This window comes from Drosophila yakuba, chromosome 3R (genome assembly GCF_016746365.2).
Source record: "Drosophila yakuba strain Tai18E2 chromosome 3R, Prin_Dyak_Tai18E2_2.1, whole genome shotgun sequence".
In the NCBI taxonomy this organism is placed as follows: Eukaryota; Metazoa; Arthropoda; class Insecta; order Diptera; family Drosophilidae; genus Drosophila; species Drosophila yakuba.
This window is the reverse complement of record NC_052530.2, coordinates 22,580,982-22,594,758: the sequence shown is the minus strand read 5'-3', so window position 1 is coordinate 22,594,758 and position 13,777 is coordinate 22,580,982. Positions and strand designations below refer to the sequence as shown.

The 13,777-nt window shown below is 43.9% G+C and overlaps 3 protein-coding genes and 1 non-coding gene across 7 annotated transcripts; 3 read left to right on the top strand and 1 right to left on the bottom strand.

Moving 5' to 3' along the window:
* The first annotated feature begins 166 nt into the window (after positions 1 to 166).
* Positions 167 to 1,895, top strand: LOC6537984 (40S ribosomal protein S8). The gene is made up of 4 exons (XM_002098485.4): positions 167 to 257; positions 523 to 629; positions 1,091 to 1,502; positions 1,720 to 1,895. Exons 1-4 carry the CDS (start codon positions 254 to 256, stop codon positions 1,821 to 1,823), a joined length of 627 nt encoding a protein of 208 aa, XP_002098521.1. The 5' UTR covers positions 167 to 253; the 3' UTR covers positions 1,824 to 1,895.
* Positions 1,602 to 1,647, top strand: LOC6537985. The gene has a single exon (XR_005561874.1). It is a non-coding gene; the product is annotated as a small nucleolar RNA R442 (small nucleolar RNA).
* A 192-nt stretch (positions 1,896 to 2,087) lies between the features above and the next one.
* LOC6537983 (zinc transporter ZIP13 homolog) lies at positions 2,088 to 7,103 on the bottom strand. Of its 2 annotated transcripts, none has more exons than XM_015193111.2 (6): positions 6,737 to 7,103; positions 3,367 to 3,707; positions 3,194 to 3,301; positions 2,719 to 3,132; positions 2,503 to 2,658; positions 2,088 to 2,444 (listed from the first exon to the last, which is right to left on the bottom strand). In XM_015193111.2, exons 2-6 carry the CDS (start codon positions 3,575 to 3,577, stop codon positions 2,266 to 2,268), a joined length of 1,068 nt encoding a protein of 355 aa, XP_015048597.1. In that variant the 5' UTR covers positions 3,578 to 3,707; positions 6,737 to 7,103; the 3' UTR covers positions 2,088 to 2,265. The 2 variants fall into 2 exon arrangements, with proteins under 2 accessions (XP_015048597.1, XP_002098520.1); XM_002098484.3 differs by having other exon boundaries at positions 6,847 to 7,103.
* Positions 7,104 to 7,543: 440 nt separating this feature from the next.
* On the top strand, positions 7,544 to 13,344 carry LOC6537981 (WD repeat-containing protein 44). 3 transcript variants are annotated; one of them, XM_039376546.2, is made up of 11 exons: positions 7,544 to 7,979; positions 8,036 to 8,240; positions 9,229 to 9,318; positions 9,409 to 9,547; positions 9,616 to 10,399; positions 10,460 to 10,660; positions 10,720 to 10,829; positions 10,884 to 11,443; positions 11,503 to 12,321; positions 12,385 to 12,513; positions 12,587 to 13,344. In XM_039376546.2, the coding sequence occupies exons 1-11, from the start codon at positions 7,894 to 7,896 to the stop codon at positions 12,743 to 12,745; spliced, it is 3,282 nt and encodes a 1,093-aa protein (XP_039232480.1). In that variant the 5' UTR covers positions 7,544 to 7,893; the 3' UTR covers positions 12,746 to 13,344. The 3 variants fall into 3 exon arrangements, with proteins under 3 accessions (XP_039232480.1, XP_015048596.1, XP_002098518.2); XM_015193110.3 differs by having other exon boundaries at positions 7,545 to 7,979; positions 10,720 to 11,443; XM_002098482.4 differs by lacking the exon at positions 9,229 to 9,318 and having other exon boundaries at positions 7,545 to 7,979; positions 10,720 to 11,443.
* Positions 13,345 to 13,777: the final 433 nt, after the last annotated feature.

Below are 13,777 nucleotides of genomic sequence, written 5' to 3'. Positions count from 1 at the left end.
TATTGCTATAAATGATTTAACGCTATGGCTCACATATAAAAAGAGTGGGCGTATTCTCCACTGTTCCTACTAACTGAATCTAGTTGCTACAAAATAATATTTGAATTTATGCAACAGCACCGAGTGTACTGTAATGCGCGCGCTAACAGCACAGCGTTGCCCAACCGCGGCAACTGTCAAAAAGATAACCCTACTTTTTTGACACGAGGTGCTGTGCGTGTCTTTTCCTTTCTTTCTCGCTTTTTACTCGAACATGGGTAAGTCGACTCCCGCAATTTGCGTCGAAATATCAAGAAAATGGGCTGAATACGGCTCGCAAACACCATGAAAGTGCGCACAAAGTACGTTTACAACCGCATCGAGCGAAAAGCAACGGGGAATGTGTGAATTTAAAGAAATATCAGTGAATTTAACTTGGTGCGGCTCTTTTAAGTGCGCCCCTAAACGTGCCCATGTTCTTGATTTTTCTTTCGACTTTTCCGTGTGACTTGTACTAACTTGCTCTTATTTATCAATCACCAGGTATTAGCCGCGATAGTGCACACAAACGCCGGGCAACCGGAGGCAAGCGCAAGTCGCTCCGCAAGAAGCGCAAGTTCGAGTTGGGACGCCCCGCCGCCAACACCAAGGTAAGGATAATCTCCGGATAATCTGAATCTGAATGTGTATTCGGATGCCAGGGTCCAGTTTCTCATACTTCGACTAAGGGTTAGTGTTCGGTGCTAAAGGTGTGCTTGGGAACCCAGCGCATTTTCAGTGTTTTTATCTAACCATCGTGAGCTACACACATGGTCGGTATGTTGTATGTTTGAGATATGGTGTTTTCAATAATCGATATACTTCAGTACATTACTATGTATTGTAATATGATGTATTTAACTGCAATAAGTATGAGATAACCGGTCTTAGTATACCAATGCAATATAAAATGATGTTAACGCGTGTCAACTGCAATTGTGCTCTCGAGCACTCTTCTTGATGATTGAAAAGCTTTATGTTCGGACTACTGATTTATTTCGTTCCCTGCATAAAGGTCCTCCATACATACTGTATGCCCCGACTAACCAAAAACTCTTTTTTCTTCTTTTAGCTTGGCTCCGGACGCGTGCACTCTGTGCGCACTCGTGGTGGAAACACCAAACTCCGTGCTCTCCGTCTGGAAACCGGAAACTTCGCCTGGGCCTCCGAGGGAGTGGCGCGCAAGACCCGTATCGCCGATGTGGTGTACAACGCCTCCAACAACGAGCTGGTGCGTACCAAGACCCTGGTGAAGAACAGCATCGTGGTCATCGATGCCACGCCTTTCCGTCAGTGGTACGAGGCGCACTACGTGCTGCCCCTGGGACGCAAGCGTAACCCCAAGCACGCCCAGAAGGAGGACGAGAACGACGTGCTGACCAAGAAGCGCAGCGAAAAGGTTATGAAGAAGTACCTGGAGCGCCAGAAGTACGGAAAGGTCGAGCAGGCCCTCGAGGATCAGTTCACCTCCGGCCGCATCTTGGGTGTGTATTCTTTATTGATTATAATCGAAGCTTGTTATAGTGATGTAAAACCCTTAGCGATCCAACTACTTTATTGTGTCGATCTTGTTTTAAGAGAGATGCAAGCCTGTTGGGTGTGATTCAGCTTGTCATAGTTACTCTGATCAAACCACTTAACATGCTTACTTTTCCATTTACTGGGAGCCCCATTCTTATTCCATGTTCTTTTCCCTTTCAGCTTGCATTTCTTCCCGCCCCGGACAATGCGGTCGCTCCGACGGCTACATTTTGGAAGGCAAGGAGTTGGAATTCTACCTTAAGAAGATCAAGTCTAAGAAATAAAGGCACTAGATAAGCTTGCAAGACATGATTTGCAAAGAAAAACGGAATAAAACAACTTGTTTTTTATAGGAAGTGCATTTTTCTGATTTATTCTTTCTGTAATTTGCCTGCTGACAAAGAAATGGGATCCCAAATAGTGATGTTCCTCCAAATAAAATCCAGATAGAAAATACGAATGTTCGTGAATAGTGGAGAGCAAAGGACTCTCCCTTAAATGTCTATTGAATTTTCGTTTCATAAGTATGATACAGTAATACGTAATCATTAACAATAGTTTAAATATCATTCATATTGGCTATAATTACATAACGCAGACAGGAGTTGAATCCCATAAAGTACAACAAATTCATGAAAATTTTTAAAACTGCCAGGGACAATCTTAGAGCAAACTATAAACTGTCTGGTTTCAATTTTCTTCTTATACTGCTGTCAGCTAAAGTTCCTAGTGTTCGAATAGCATGGTCATCACGGCCATTAACGCAATGCCAAATATCAGTGCCAGCAGCTGCTTGATGGACTCCTTGCGCTCCTCCTCCTTCAAGAGATCAGGTAATACTGTGACCAGAGCAATGTGCAGAAAGCCGCCGGCAGTGAACGGCATAATCCACGAAGTACGTGCCTCTGTAAATGTAAAGATAAGTTCACTTGTTTGTCACCCGGAGAGCCCAGTTAAGCTTACCCATGGCCGATGTTACGCCGGAGCCTCCGATGGCTACCAGAGCACCGAGCAAGCCAGCTCCCGCCGTGAGGAGCTGCGCACGCGCGGCGTCCCAGCGACTGAATCCAGATCGAAGCAGGATTGCAAAATCCCCCACCTCGTGCGGAATTTCATGAACTGTAGGAGGAACATAACTTAGATTCTATCATATGCGTTGGTATTTCTATGAGTACTTACGCAATATGGCGAATGTCGCTAGGATTCCGTGCCTGAAGGACACCAAAAAGGATCCAGCCACGGCTAGACCGTGGGTGAAATTGTCAATTGAATTGGCCAAAAGGTTCAGATACCCAGCCACTTTCTTCGGCTGCTCCTTCTTTTCCTTCGACTTCTGTTCCTGCTCGCGCAGGAAACAGACTTTACCCACATCTTCGATATCGCAGGCGCCGCCACAGCTCTCGGAGGTTTCGCCATCTGGTAGCTGGCCGCCATGTCGACGCAGCAGGCAGTTGGCTATCTCCACGCACTTGGGCTGAGGATTCTCGTCGTCCGCGCTCGCATAGCCGGAGAAGATTTTCTCCACGATTGTGAAGATCAGTATGCCGGAAAGGACCCAAAGGCCCGAGCGCAGGGATGGGTGACTAGAAGGATCTAAGAAGAAAAAACTATATTATAGAGATGATTTCACAACTAGGATTTCACCGCAACTCACCTTGATTATCGCCTTCCCAGGCTTCTGGCAACAGGTGGAGGAACACATCGCCCAGCAGACCGCCGACCGCGAAACTGAGAAGCACTCGCAGGAGTTTTGATTCTGCAGCTGGAGGGTGAGAAGTGATGGAAGCTTAAATTGAAATAACTTTCGCATGCAGGTCAATGACTTACGATCATTGTATCCCTCCTTAGCCATTTTCTCCTCCGTGGGAATGATGATCAGCGGGAATATGCCACTCAGTCCAATGACCACCGATCCCAGCAGAGAGAATACCCATGGTGTGTACTCGAAGCTTTTGAAGTACTCGGGCATGTACTGGTCCATCAGGTTGGAGTATATCATGGCGATGTGTTCATCGAAGAAGCTGCTGTTCGTGGTCATTTTCGACTGCCTTGCTACGGCTACTTATGTGCTGCTCTGTGCTGGAACTTGGGACTCTTCGGTCACTGCTGCCTGCTCATGTCCAGTGACTTTCGGAGGAATATGTGCCGTGTTCGATGACTCGACCCAGCTGGAATAGGAAATATAATTTTAATTGTTTAACAAATGTCGGCACACACGTAAATTTTGATACGAAAAGCTAGTGTAGCAATTGTTTCCCCAAATCCGCCACCTGGCAACAAAATCATTGAATAACTAGATGATGCGGTTCTCAGTATCAGACAGAAGGTGATGCGAAAATCCTTTAGATATGGACAATGTCAGCCATAATCAATAAAGGGGCAGGGAAAATTCTCCCAACTGCGCCTGTTGTCAGGTTCGATAAGCGAGTCTCTGTAAAATTTAATCATGGCAACTTAAGTGTGACTAGACGGCTTCATAGGGAACAGCAGTCAATCAAACTAAGACCATTGCCCGATAGCTAACTCATCAGGATGAGTAGGCGTGTCCTGCCTCACTATAACCAATAAAATATCAAATTGTTCGTAGAATTGTCGTAGAACTTGTTGGCCATATCACAGCGAGCCTTATGGGCTTTATCGAAAATGCAGGTACTTAAATGATTTATATCTTTGCCAATTTTGTTTGCTCGCGTTCGAGCAATAATTAATTGGCTTTTTCTATAATTCATAAGCAATTTAGACGCAGTTATATGCTTAGTTTGAATGTGATTGCTACTCGGGATTTTATATAAAACTGTTATAGGTGTGGAGGAAGATTTGCACTTGTAAATCAGCCTTTATGCGATCATAAACTATTCTTATATCACTGACACCAACCAGAACAGATCGTAAATTGGACGAAGAGTAGTTTCCAAACTCGATAACCGTCGCTCCCAATGTGCAGAAACAGACTAAACGAATTTGCAGGAGACGCTGGTTCGAAACGTCAAGATACTTTGTTTCCATTTGATTTCCGATTTGATGTGCACGATGCAGCTTAAACTGTTCACTTTGCCGCGATAAGATTACGATGGCGCTGGCACAATGGAGTGCCACGATTTCGGCGGCTTTGCCAAGCGCCAATACTACGCATGTGTATTGGGGAATTGAACTTGGAATCGATGGAGTGATGTCCAAGAATTCGCGACAGAAAACTATGAGTATGCCTCGAAACTCCAGTAGCGATGCGAAAACGATCCCGTGAAGGCGAAGGCGATACTATACCTATGGCTCTTATCTTTCGCAGCCGTTGTCATTGAACTATCAGAAAGTTATTTATTTAGATTAGATTTAAAAGTAGTGTAATTACGGCCGTCGTGTAGGCGGGTCTATCTGTAGAGACTACAGATAGGAGGCTGTACAAACTAGTGAATCATTTAATACTGCATTCTCTCCCTGTGAAGCATGACTGCTTCACGCTTTTATTGTTATTCCACTGTATATGCATATTATGCCCTTTAAAGATAATCTTTGCGAGATTCTGGAAACAACAGATTAAGATTCAAAGCCGGTTTCACGTAAAGTAGTCGAAATTCGCTACTTGGAAGCCACTCAAGTTTGTTTTATAGTCTGATCAGTTGAGTAAATAATCCAAATTTGGCACAATAGCTGGGAATTATGTATTTAGCTGTTGCACTTAATTGCTGTGCTTTTTGGGCGAGCCTTCAATAAAAAGAAGACAGTACGAATTTGCGGACTAATTCCGGGTATCCTGTCCAGTTCACTCAGATAGTTATTCACGAATCTATTCACCAGTCGCACAAGTATGCAATGAACATAATTTGGCACTATTTTGCTGAAAAACTCGAGGACAATAGATTCTTCTGCGATTTAAAGTTGATTTGTGGCATGCGCGTTATTTGTATACCTCCAACTGTTAACACAATACCAGTAACTATGTATGTATAACACACTTGAGCGTTGCTAATGCGGAAATTTATGCTCCAAGCTCCACAAGTCGTGTGTTATCGCGCCGCCAACTGAGCTCGTTGTGGGTGAGGAATCGTCTTCTACACACGTTCTTATAGATGAATTGAATCGAAAATATAGTTAGGGGGTTTCAATTTATAGAGTTGCTGACTCGCTGATCACTTGTGAATCATTATTGTCGCCCATAGGCAACTTTTGAATGGATCATGAAAATGGCCGAGATTATTTTGCACGCTGCACTAAAAAGGGGACATGGCAAGTGAACAAGCTCTCGGTGATAAGAAGTGTGCCCGAGCAGATATAGAGAAAGTGCATGCACTTTCATCAACAAAGAATATCAAGGAATACGTGATCGGGAAAATGAAACTGTGTACTTTCCCGATATATAATTAAACTTTAGCTTGGCAGCACTCGTCATAAATAGATTTGTCACCCTTGTAAAGCACCTCAAATACCGAAGAAAGTTCTTTGTTTCGATTAGGGTGATGTATATTCACACCCACATTTGAGTACTGGGTATCACATGGCTTCAAATTTGATAAAGTAGCAGCATACAGAGAAGCAAACCCTTCGATTCTACATTATGGTTAATAAACAAGATTGAAGCCGCGAAACCAGTTTGCCAAACAAGTTATCATGGCACTGTTGTTCAACAAAGTCTAGTCCATTTGTTTTTGTATTGTGTACCGCTGATAAAACGCAATACGCGCATATTATTTAGTGCTCAGCACTGATTCGAGATTAGATTGAGTACTGCTGAAACTGAAATACTTAAATATGGCCGCTATTAGTGACGTGTGGATGATAATCTTACACTAGGTTAGTTATGCGGCATATCAAGAGATCTATGCGGAAGTTGGTAATTTGACTACAATACATTATATTTCTCATCACCACATTTCTCGAAAACGCCTCTGATGCTTTTATTTCAAACCGCACAATAAAACAATGAAATGATGTACAGGAAAACATATGCATATGTACAACGTACATAACTGATAAGCAACACCAGCTGAGTTGATGAAACACTTATGTTTTCAGACTTCTAGAACCTACACATGTACATATATTATAAGTTTAAATGGATTCACATCTCTTTCACCACAAAGCGAATTGTCACATAATCATTTAGTGGCTTTGGCACGAGTGATTGCCATTAAATGCCAGACTTTGTCTTTAAACCCGATTCCTGTGAAATCGGTTGGGATGGGTGTGCAGTTATTTTTACCGTTATGCAGCTGCAACGGGAACGGGTTAACGTGCTCTTATCACTTTTATTGCGGTAGTAAAACCCGAAACTTTCGATTTTTGCAGTGGCGAATTTGTATGATAAATTACTTTTCTATTGCGTAGTAGCGATCATTGGCACCCAATGTTTTTTTACTGCGAAGTAATTGCGTGGATTCACGTTTATAGCGCCCGGGCTCCCCTAGAGTTAAACATACGCTTGGCCCCGCGGAATTCGAATCACGGGCTTTCTGTCGATGTCGTCGCCCCGCGCGTCGCTTCACGAAAAGTTACAAGCTCGGCAAAAACACTTGCATTTATACATTTGTTTACTTTGTTCGAGGGCCGTGCGGAAAATACAATAACAAAGCAATATGGTGCATTACGTTAGTGGTGGCCAAATATTTCCACAATGTCGTATTATCGAAAAGTTGTCGTATTATAACTTAGCAGAGATCCAAACGATGGTGTGGATCTTTGATACGAAAGGGATGACTACTAATAATCGAAATTCAAATACCAAAGTAAAATTTCGCATGTAGTGTAGACTTCCGACATATGTAGAAATCTGCGATTGCCTCGAGTACGTTATTTCCAAAATGAGAGGTTGAAATAAAAAACTTGTCCCATATATATGTGATTTAGAATCGGAATACTCGTTTATTTGTAAAGAATTGGAAGAAGTATGTAGTAATTAATCTTTTAAATACGCGCGCCCTTCAGTCAGCGTATTTTCGTGTCACGACTTAAGCACGGCAAATTTCCCATCCCTAGTCCAATCGATTGCTTATGAATCATACTTGACGCAATCGAAATCATTATTGCATCTTTGACACCACTAGTATTTACGCGTATCAAGCGTAAAATCTCAATTAACAATTGATTAAGAACTAAATTAGCAGTGTAATTATGTTTAATAAAACGCAGGCGATAGCAACATGTTAAGTGCAGTGCCTTCAGCGCTAGTGCGGCAGCGAGTGACGTCACACGAGTAGAAAACAACACAGCAACAACAACAATAGACAGTGGGGCGCCGCAGCAACAAAAGGGAATCAATAACAAAAAAACCAGAGAGAAAATCGTAATTTGGTGGATAATTTGCATACGATTGGGTGGTTAGATAACGCCGACAGCCACCACAGACGCACAAATCACGAAATGAGTAAGCTGGAAACGGATTCGGACAGTTCAGAGGAGTTTTTCGATGCCGAGGACACTACGCCCAACCGTCATTCGACTTTGTGGTGAGTTCTTGTGGCTTACTCCATCTAAATGCTTAACTAATTCATTGCCATTTCAGTCGGAAGCTGCCTCCCGAGGTAGCCCAGGAGTTCATCTTTCCCGAGCCCGCCGTGCGAGTGAATGCCGCCGCCTCCTCCGACAGCGATGCTACACCCATTGGCGCTGGAACGCCCGCCACCCGGAGTCCCACCAATAGCCTGGGTGCGCGGCTAAAGACGCAGGATGCGGGCGTCTTTGTTGAGCCCAAGCCCGTGATAGGACCTGTAAGTAAATGGGGTCCACATGAAGTGCTCTTTCCTTTCGTTTTGCTAGACCCAGTTATGATGTCATCGACTAGGGCAACGATCCATCATCAGTGGCCTTGGGAAACCATTCTTATGTGTGAAAGCCTTCCTTCAGCTCACATGTCTGGTGGTGTAATTTGTAGAAGGTTTACTACCATGTGAGGCTTGAATTTATTGTTGAATGTTTAAAGTGGGGAAAAACTGAGCTCTATCCACTAAGCAATATGTTTCCATCGTCTGTGATCGTCATGTGCAGTTTTTTCATTTATTGTTATTTATTTTAAGCACTAATGGGTGACATGTACAATGCTAGGACCAAGTTCATTCGGTAAAGCAAATATATTTTTATGTTTAGGTCTTTATTATCGTTTACTTATCTTTGATCATAAATGTACCTACCATTCACCGCCAACAACTCATGGCGACATTTAAAAAACTGTGTCGCCTACCTAAGAAATTGATTAAAAACTGATATGATACGGTTTATAGAGTTCACCCAGTCAGTCCTAATTAGCAAAGGCACATTTATTTAAAGGTGTAAAGATAATGACAGGTTTCGAAGTTCTGCATTTAGACCTATCACACGTTTTGCACTTCACTGAAAAAATTCGTCCATGATTACTTAGCAATTACACATACATATGCCATCTTATAGCCTCATTTTTTGTTTCATTTTTCATAAGCCTGGGCAGATGAACTGCAATTAATTAGAATTGGGTGATTTTTAGTTTTCAAAGTACTAAAGTTCAGAAGCAACATTCTTAATAGCCCAACAGCACTATTTAATGAACAAAAGCCAAATCACCCCCTTAATTTTGTGTCCATATTTGTGTTCTTTACTTTCATATTTTCTCCGCCTCATTTCGTAACTCCAACGAATAAAAAACAATACCCAACTTAAAAATGGAAACCAACTTAAACTCGAATCTCGACCAATGTTAATATGCATACGTTATAAAAAATGTAGTTGGGTAGACAGCGCTTTCACGAACTACGTCAGTGCATGCAAAACGATGAAGATGATAATCCAGGAAATACACTCACACCTGATTCTCAGGTATACATTTTTGTAATCTAGCCTGTTTGCTCAGCTTTCCGTTTCCCCCGCTTCACCCAGGTGTACTTATGATTTAAATTAATCTTACAGAATAGCTCAACGGATGGCATTTTCACAAACCGTTCGACGCATCCGTTTAAGGTCATTGAGACCGATGCGATGAGCATACAGAGCATGACATCACTGGGTCGCGTGGGCCGAATCTTGGCGGGCAGCATTGATCCATCTGGTGAGTAAAAATCAGTATTTTCAAGAAAACACAGCAACCACTGACTGTCTCAATTCATTTGCTTCCAGCTATAAGCATAGATCGCGAGTCCCTGGCCTCGATGAATGCGCAACAGCAAAAGCAACAGGCGCAGCAGCAACAGCAGGCGCAGCCTACAACGTCTACCAGCTCCAATACTCCACCGAGCGTCGGAAATAGCTCTTCCGGTATGAGCACGCCCAGGGTTTCGCCCAAGCATCAGCAAAGTGGTAAGGAGGCGGCCGCCATCACGACAGGGATTCCAAGTGGCGCATCCTCCGCGCAGTCCTCTTCCGTTGGCGCGATGGTGTTGCAGGAACCGGATGTGATAGCAAGCACAAAGCTTGCCCAGTCAAAAACCACTGATTCGATCACCGCGTCGGGACCCGTGGCGCCACCGCGAAGAAAAAAGAAGTCTCGTAATTGCTCCATCAGTTCCTCAGATCAGTATAGTCTTCCTCCTGCGGACAACGAAGACACTGATAGTGATACCCGGTCTGTGAAGAGTGTGCAGGGTCTGCAGCAAAAGCTCCAGAATGACTTTGTCATGGAATTTGAGAGCTCCCTTAATAATGCAACTAGTTCAGCCTCCAATAACACCCTGACCTGCTCCTCCACCAATACAGTTGTTTCAGTTTCGGCTTCGGCTTCGACTTCAGCGGCATCTTCTTCCATGCCAGCGACAATAGCAACTCATATGCGTCCCATGGTCTCTTCGGTCACCATTGCTGGTCCAAAACTCACACAATCTCTGGGCAGCAGTTCCACGTCGGTTCACTCCAAGCCAAGCCCATCAAATTCAGCGAAAAGCAACTCCGCACCAGCAAGAGTTAGGTAAGTCAACACTAAATTCTTTTTGGTTTAATGTTACTAACGAACTACTATCTCCGCTAGTTCCATTGATCCGAATCAGGGTCTGAATCTGTTTAAGGCCATCCAGGGAGGTTATGTGGTCAAACCACGCGACGAGGCGAGCAACAAGGCGCAAGGTCCGTCCCAAGATGAAATCGAGCGCATTGAGAAAATGCTAATGGAAAGCGCAAACCGACCAAAGCTGGCGGGAACTGGATCCAACAGTTTAGGAAGCTCAACGCGGTAAGTTACCTTTGGTATTATATTAAATGCATTTTTCAAAAATTATTATTCTGCTGTAGCTATCCCGGATTCTATCGCGGGGTCAACGATAAGGAGCGCCGGAAGTCCGCTGGCGACGAGGATGTGCTCAAGCAGATGAACATTTATGTGCGCACGCGGACTAGCTCAGGCAAGCAGCTAACCGACTTTGAGATCCTTGAACAAGTTCCTGTTAAAAATTTAGACACGGGAGAGAATATGCCGCTTTCCGAAATGCGTTCACCACCAGTGCCTGAGGGATGGAACCCGCTCTCGCTGCACATCCTTAAACTGACCTCCCACCTGGAGGTGATCCAGAAGGAGTCCGATGAGGAGAGTGTGATTGGCATACCGCCTAGCATCGAGGGTCAGCAGCCCGACGAAGAGGAACTCGAATTGGAAGAGGACAGTCGACTGAAAAAGAAAACGGCCCGGATCAAGAGGTTCTTTGGCACCACAATGCGAAAGACGGTGGACAAGGCAAAGTCGATTGCATCCGAAGTGTCGCATGCGCGTCACAAAGAGGATGTGGCTGATATTATTGATGCAATGAATCCCGAGCAAAATATCAAAATCAAGGCTTCCTCGTCCAACAAGGGACCCTATGAGTTTACCAAACTGCAGCACGTCCAAGATTTGAGTGGCGAAGATACCAGTGCCGTGTGGTGCATGAAGTTCAGTTCCTGCGGACGACTCCTGGCCACTGCTGGCCAGGACAAGGTGTTAAGGATTTGGGTTCTGAAAGATGCCTATCCGTTTTTCCAGGTAACCAAGTTCGATTCGTTCGCTTATACACCATTCTAATGCCCATTCTCATACTTTAGGACATGCGCAACAAATACAATGCGGACCAAAAATCCTCACCTACGCCCTCGCAAGAGTCACTCGTTTCACAGCATTCAGCGGAAGAAGCCATTGCCATGGCTACGGCCGCAGAGAAATGTACGGGGCCCTTCATGCCAAAGCCCTTCTGCACCTACAATGGACACACCTCCGATTTGCTGGACGTCAGCTGGTCAAAGAATTACTTCATACTGTCAAGCAGCATGGACAAGACTGTGCGGCTCTGGCACATTTCCAGAAAGGAGTGCCTTTGCTGTTTTCAGCATATTGATTTTGTCACCGCTATTGCGTTCCATCCACGCGATGATCGCTACTTTTTGAGTGGCAGCCTCGATGGCAAACTAAGGTTGTGGAACATACCCGACAAAAAGGTGGCACTGTGGAATGAGGTAGATGGCCAGACAAAGCTTATAACGGCTGCCAACTTCTGCCAGAATGGACAGTTTGCCGTTGTAGGGAGTTACGATGGCCGTTGCATATTTTATAACACGGATCAGCTTAAATACCACACGCAGATTCATGTGCGCTCCACCAGGGGTAAAAATCGCATTGGCCGCAAGATCAGTGGCATTGAACCGATGCCCGGTGAGGACAAGATTCTAGTCACCTCCAACGACAGCAGAGTGCGCCTCTACGATTTAAGGGACTTGAACTTGTCCTGCAAATACAAGGGCTACTTAAATGTGTCCTCGCAAATCAAGGGCTCATTCAGCCACGATGGAAAGTACATTATTGCCGGGTCCGAGAATCAGTGCATCTATATTTGGAAAACAAACCACGACTACTCAAAACTCAGCTCGGTGGGTGACGCAAAACCTTTTGTTTAATACAGAATTGTATTGATTGTTTTTTTGTACCTGCAGGTTCGCCGTGATCGCAGCGACTTCTGGGAAGGCATTAAAGCACACAATGCTACGGTCACTTGTGCCATATTCGCTCCACACCCAGAGGCTATCATTAAGCCCGAAGCGGATGATATCACCATAGAGAGGGTGGGTGATAATCGATTTGAATCTTGTTCTTTATTTGAAGAGTACTTCTAATAAACATGTTTTCTGCTTGCAGTTGCCTCACAGTTCACAGCCGGATCCACTGGTCGAGCAGCACAAAAAGGGTTGTGGTTATGTGTTGGTCAGCGCCGATTTCAATGGCGCCATCAAGGTGTTCATCAACAAGACGAAGCCGAAGCACAGCAGTCTACCCTACTCGGCCATTGCGGATTAGTCTTTTAGGTAGAGGATGGGAGAAATAGAACAGTAAAAGTAAAATACTATTTTATTTTTGTATTTGTGACATTTTGTATCGTTAGTAACTAGCGCCATCGCTTATTTATATGCATAATCCGTAATTACTAATTTCTGTCTGTCCCCACACCCATTTTAAGTTAATAATCCCATAATTTCCATTGTAAAAGTTGTTAACAATTGCTGCTGGCGCGAACTGTTTAATCTTACGCAAAATATGTTATGTATTTTTAACGCTGAGTGTGTGAATATGTGTATAGATATTTGTTTAACAAGTTGATAATTTCGAAAGTCAATTGTATATTGTTATGCCCTTGTAAGTTACATTTTGACTGTACAGATGCTTTGATTTCGTTGCTCTCGATTACAATTAAATCTGTCCGTCTGGCCATTGACCTCTTTGATGTGTAATCTAGCTAGAAATGTACTACTGGCCAACCTGCAAGGGTTCGAACGACTCGGAGAGCCGAATCGAATTAAGTTATTTTATCGCCTAAAGTCTTAACCTAACCAACCACCTACTATAATTAACTTTTAAACAATATATATTTTGTGTAAAGTAAATATGTGCAACCAGGACGTAAACTGTAACTTTAATTCTGCCAACGAAACTCACGTTGAAGGGGGTTTGGTTTTGAAGTGCTTCCGGATTAGAGTACGTCTAAACATTCATTTCTCCGGGCAGGCATGGTATTTAGCAGAGCTTAACCTTCATATTTGGGGCTTCCTGAGGTGCGAGCTGGTAGAAAGTGCAAAGTAAACAGGCGGTTGTAATTCTACCCTGATACTGCAGACATTTGTAAATCTTAGGTATTATAATTCCGGGAAGGGATGACGTACAGATAATTAATGAGGGAGCAAGTGAAATGCAAGACTTGAGTAAAACAGCCTTTGGTTTGAATGGTTTGACTCCCTTTGACTGCCTTGTTGCCTTCCTGCCTCATTTGCATAGTTTGGGGCTGACCGTCTGCCCGCTCAATAATGAATGCGCCAGTTTCAAGTGGCATTACCC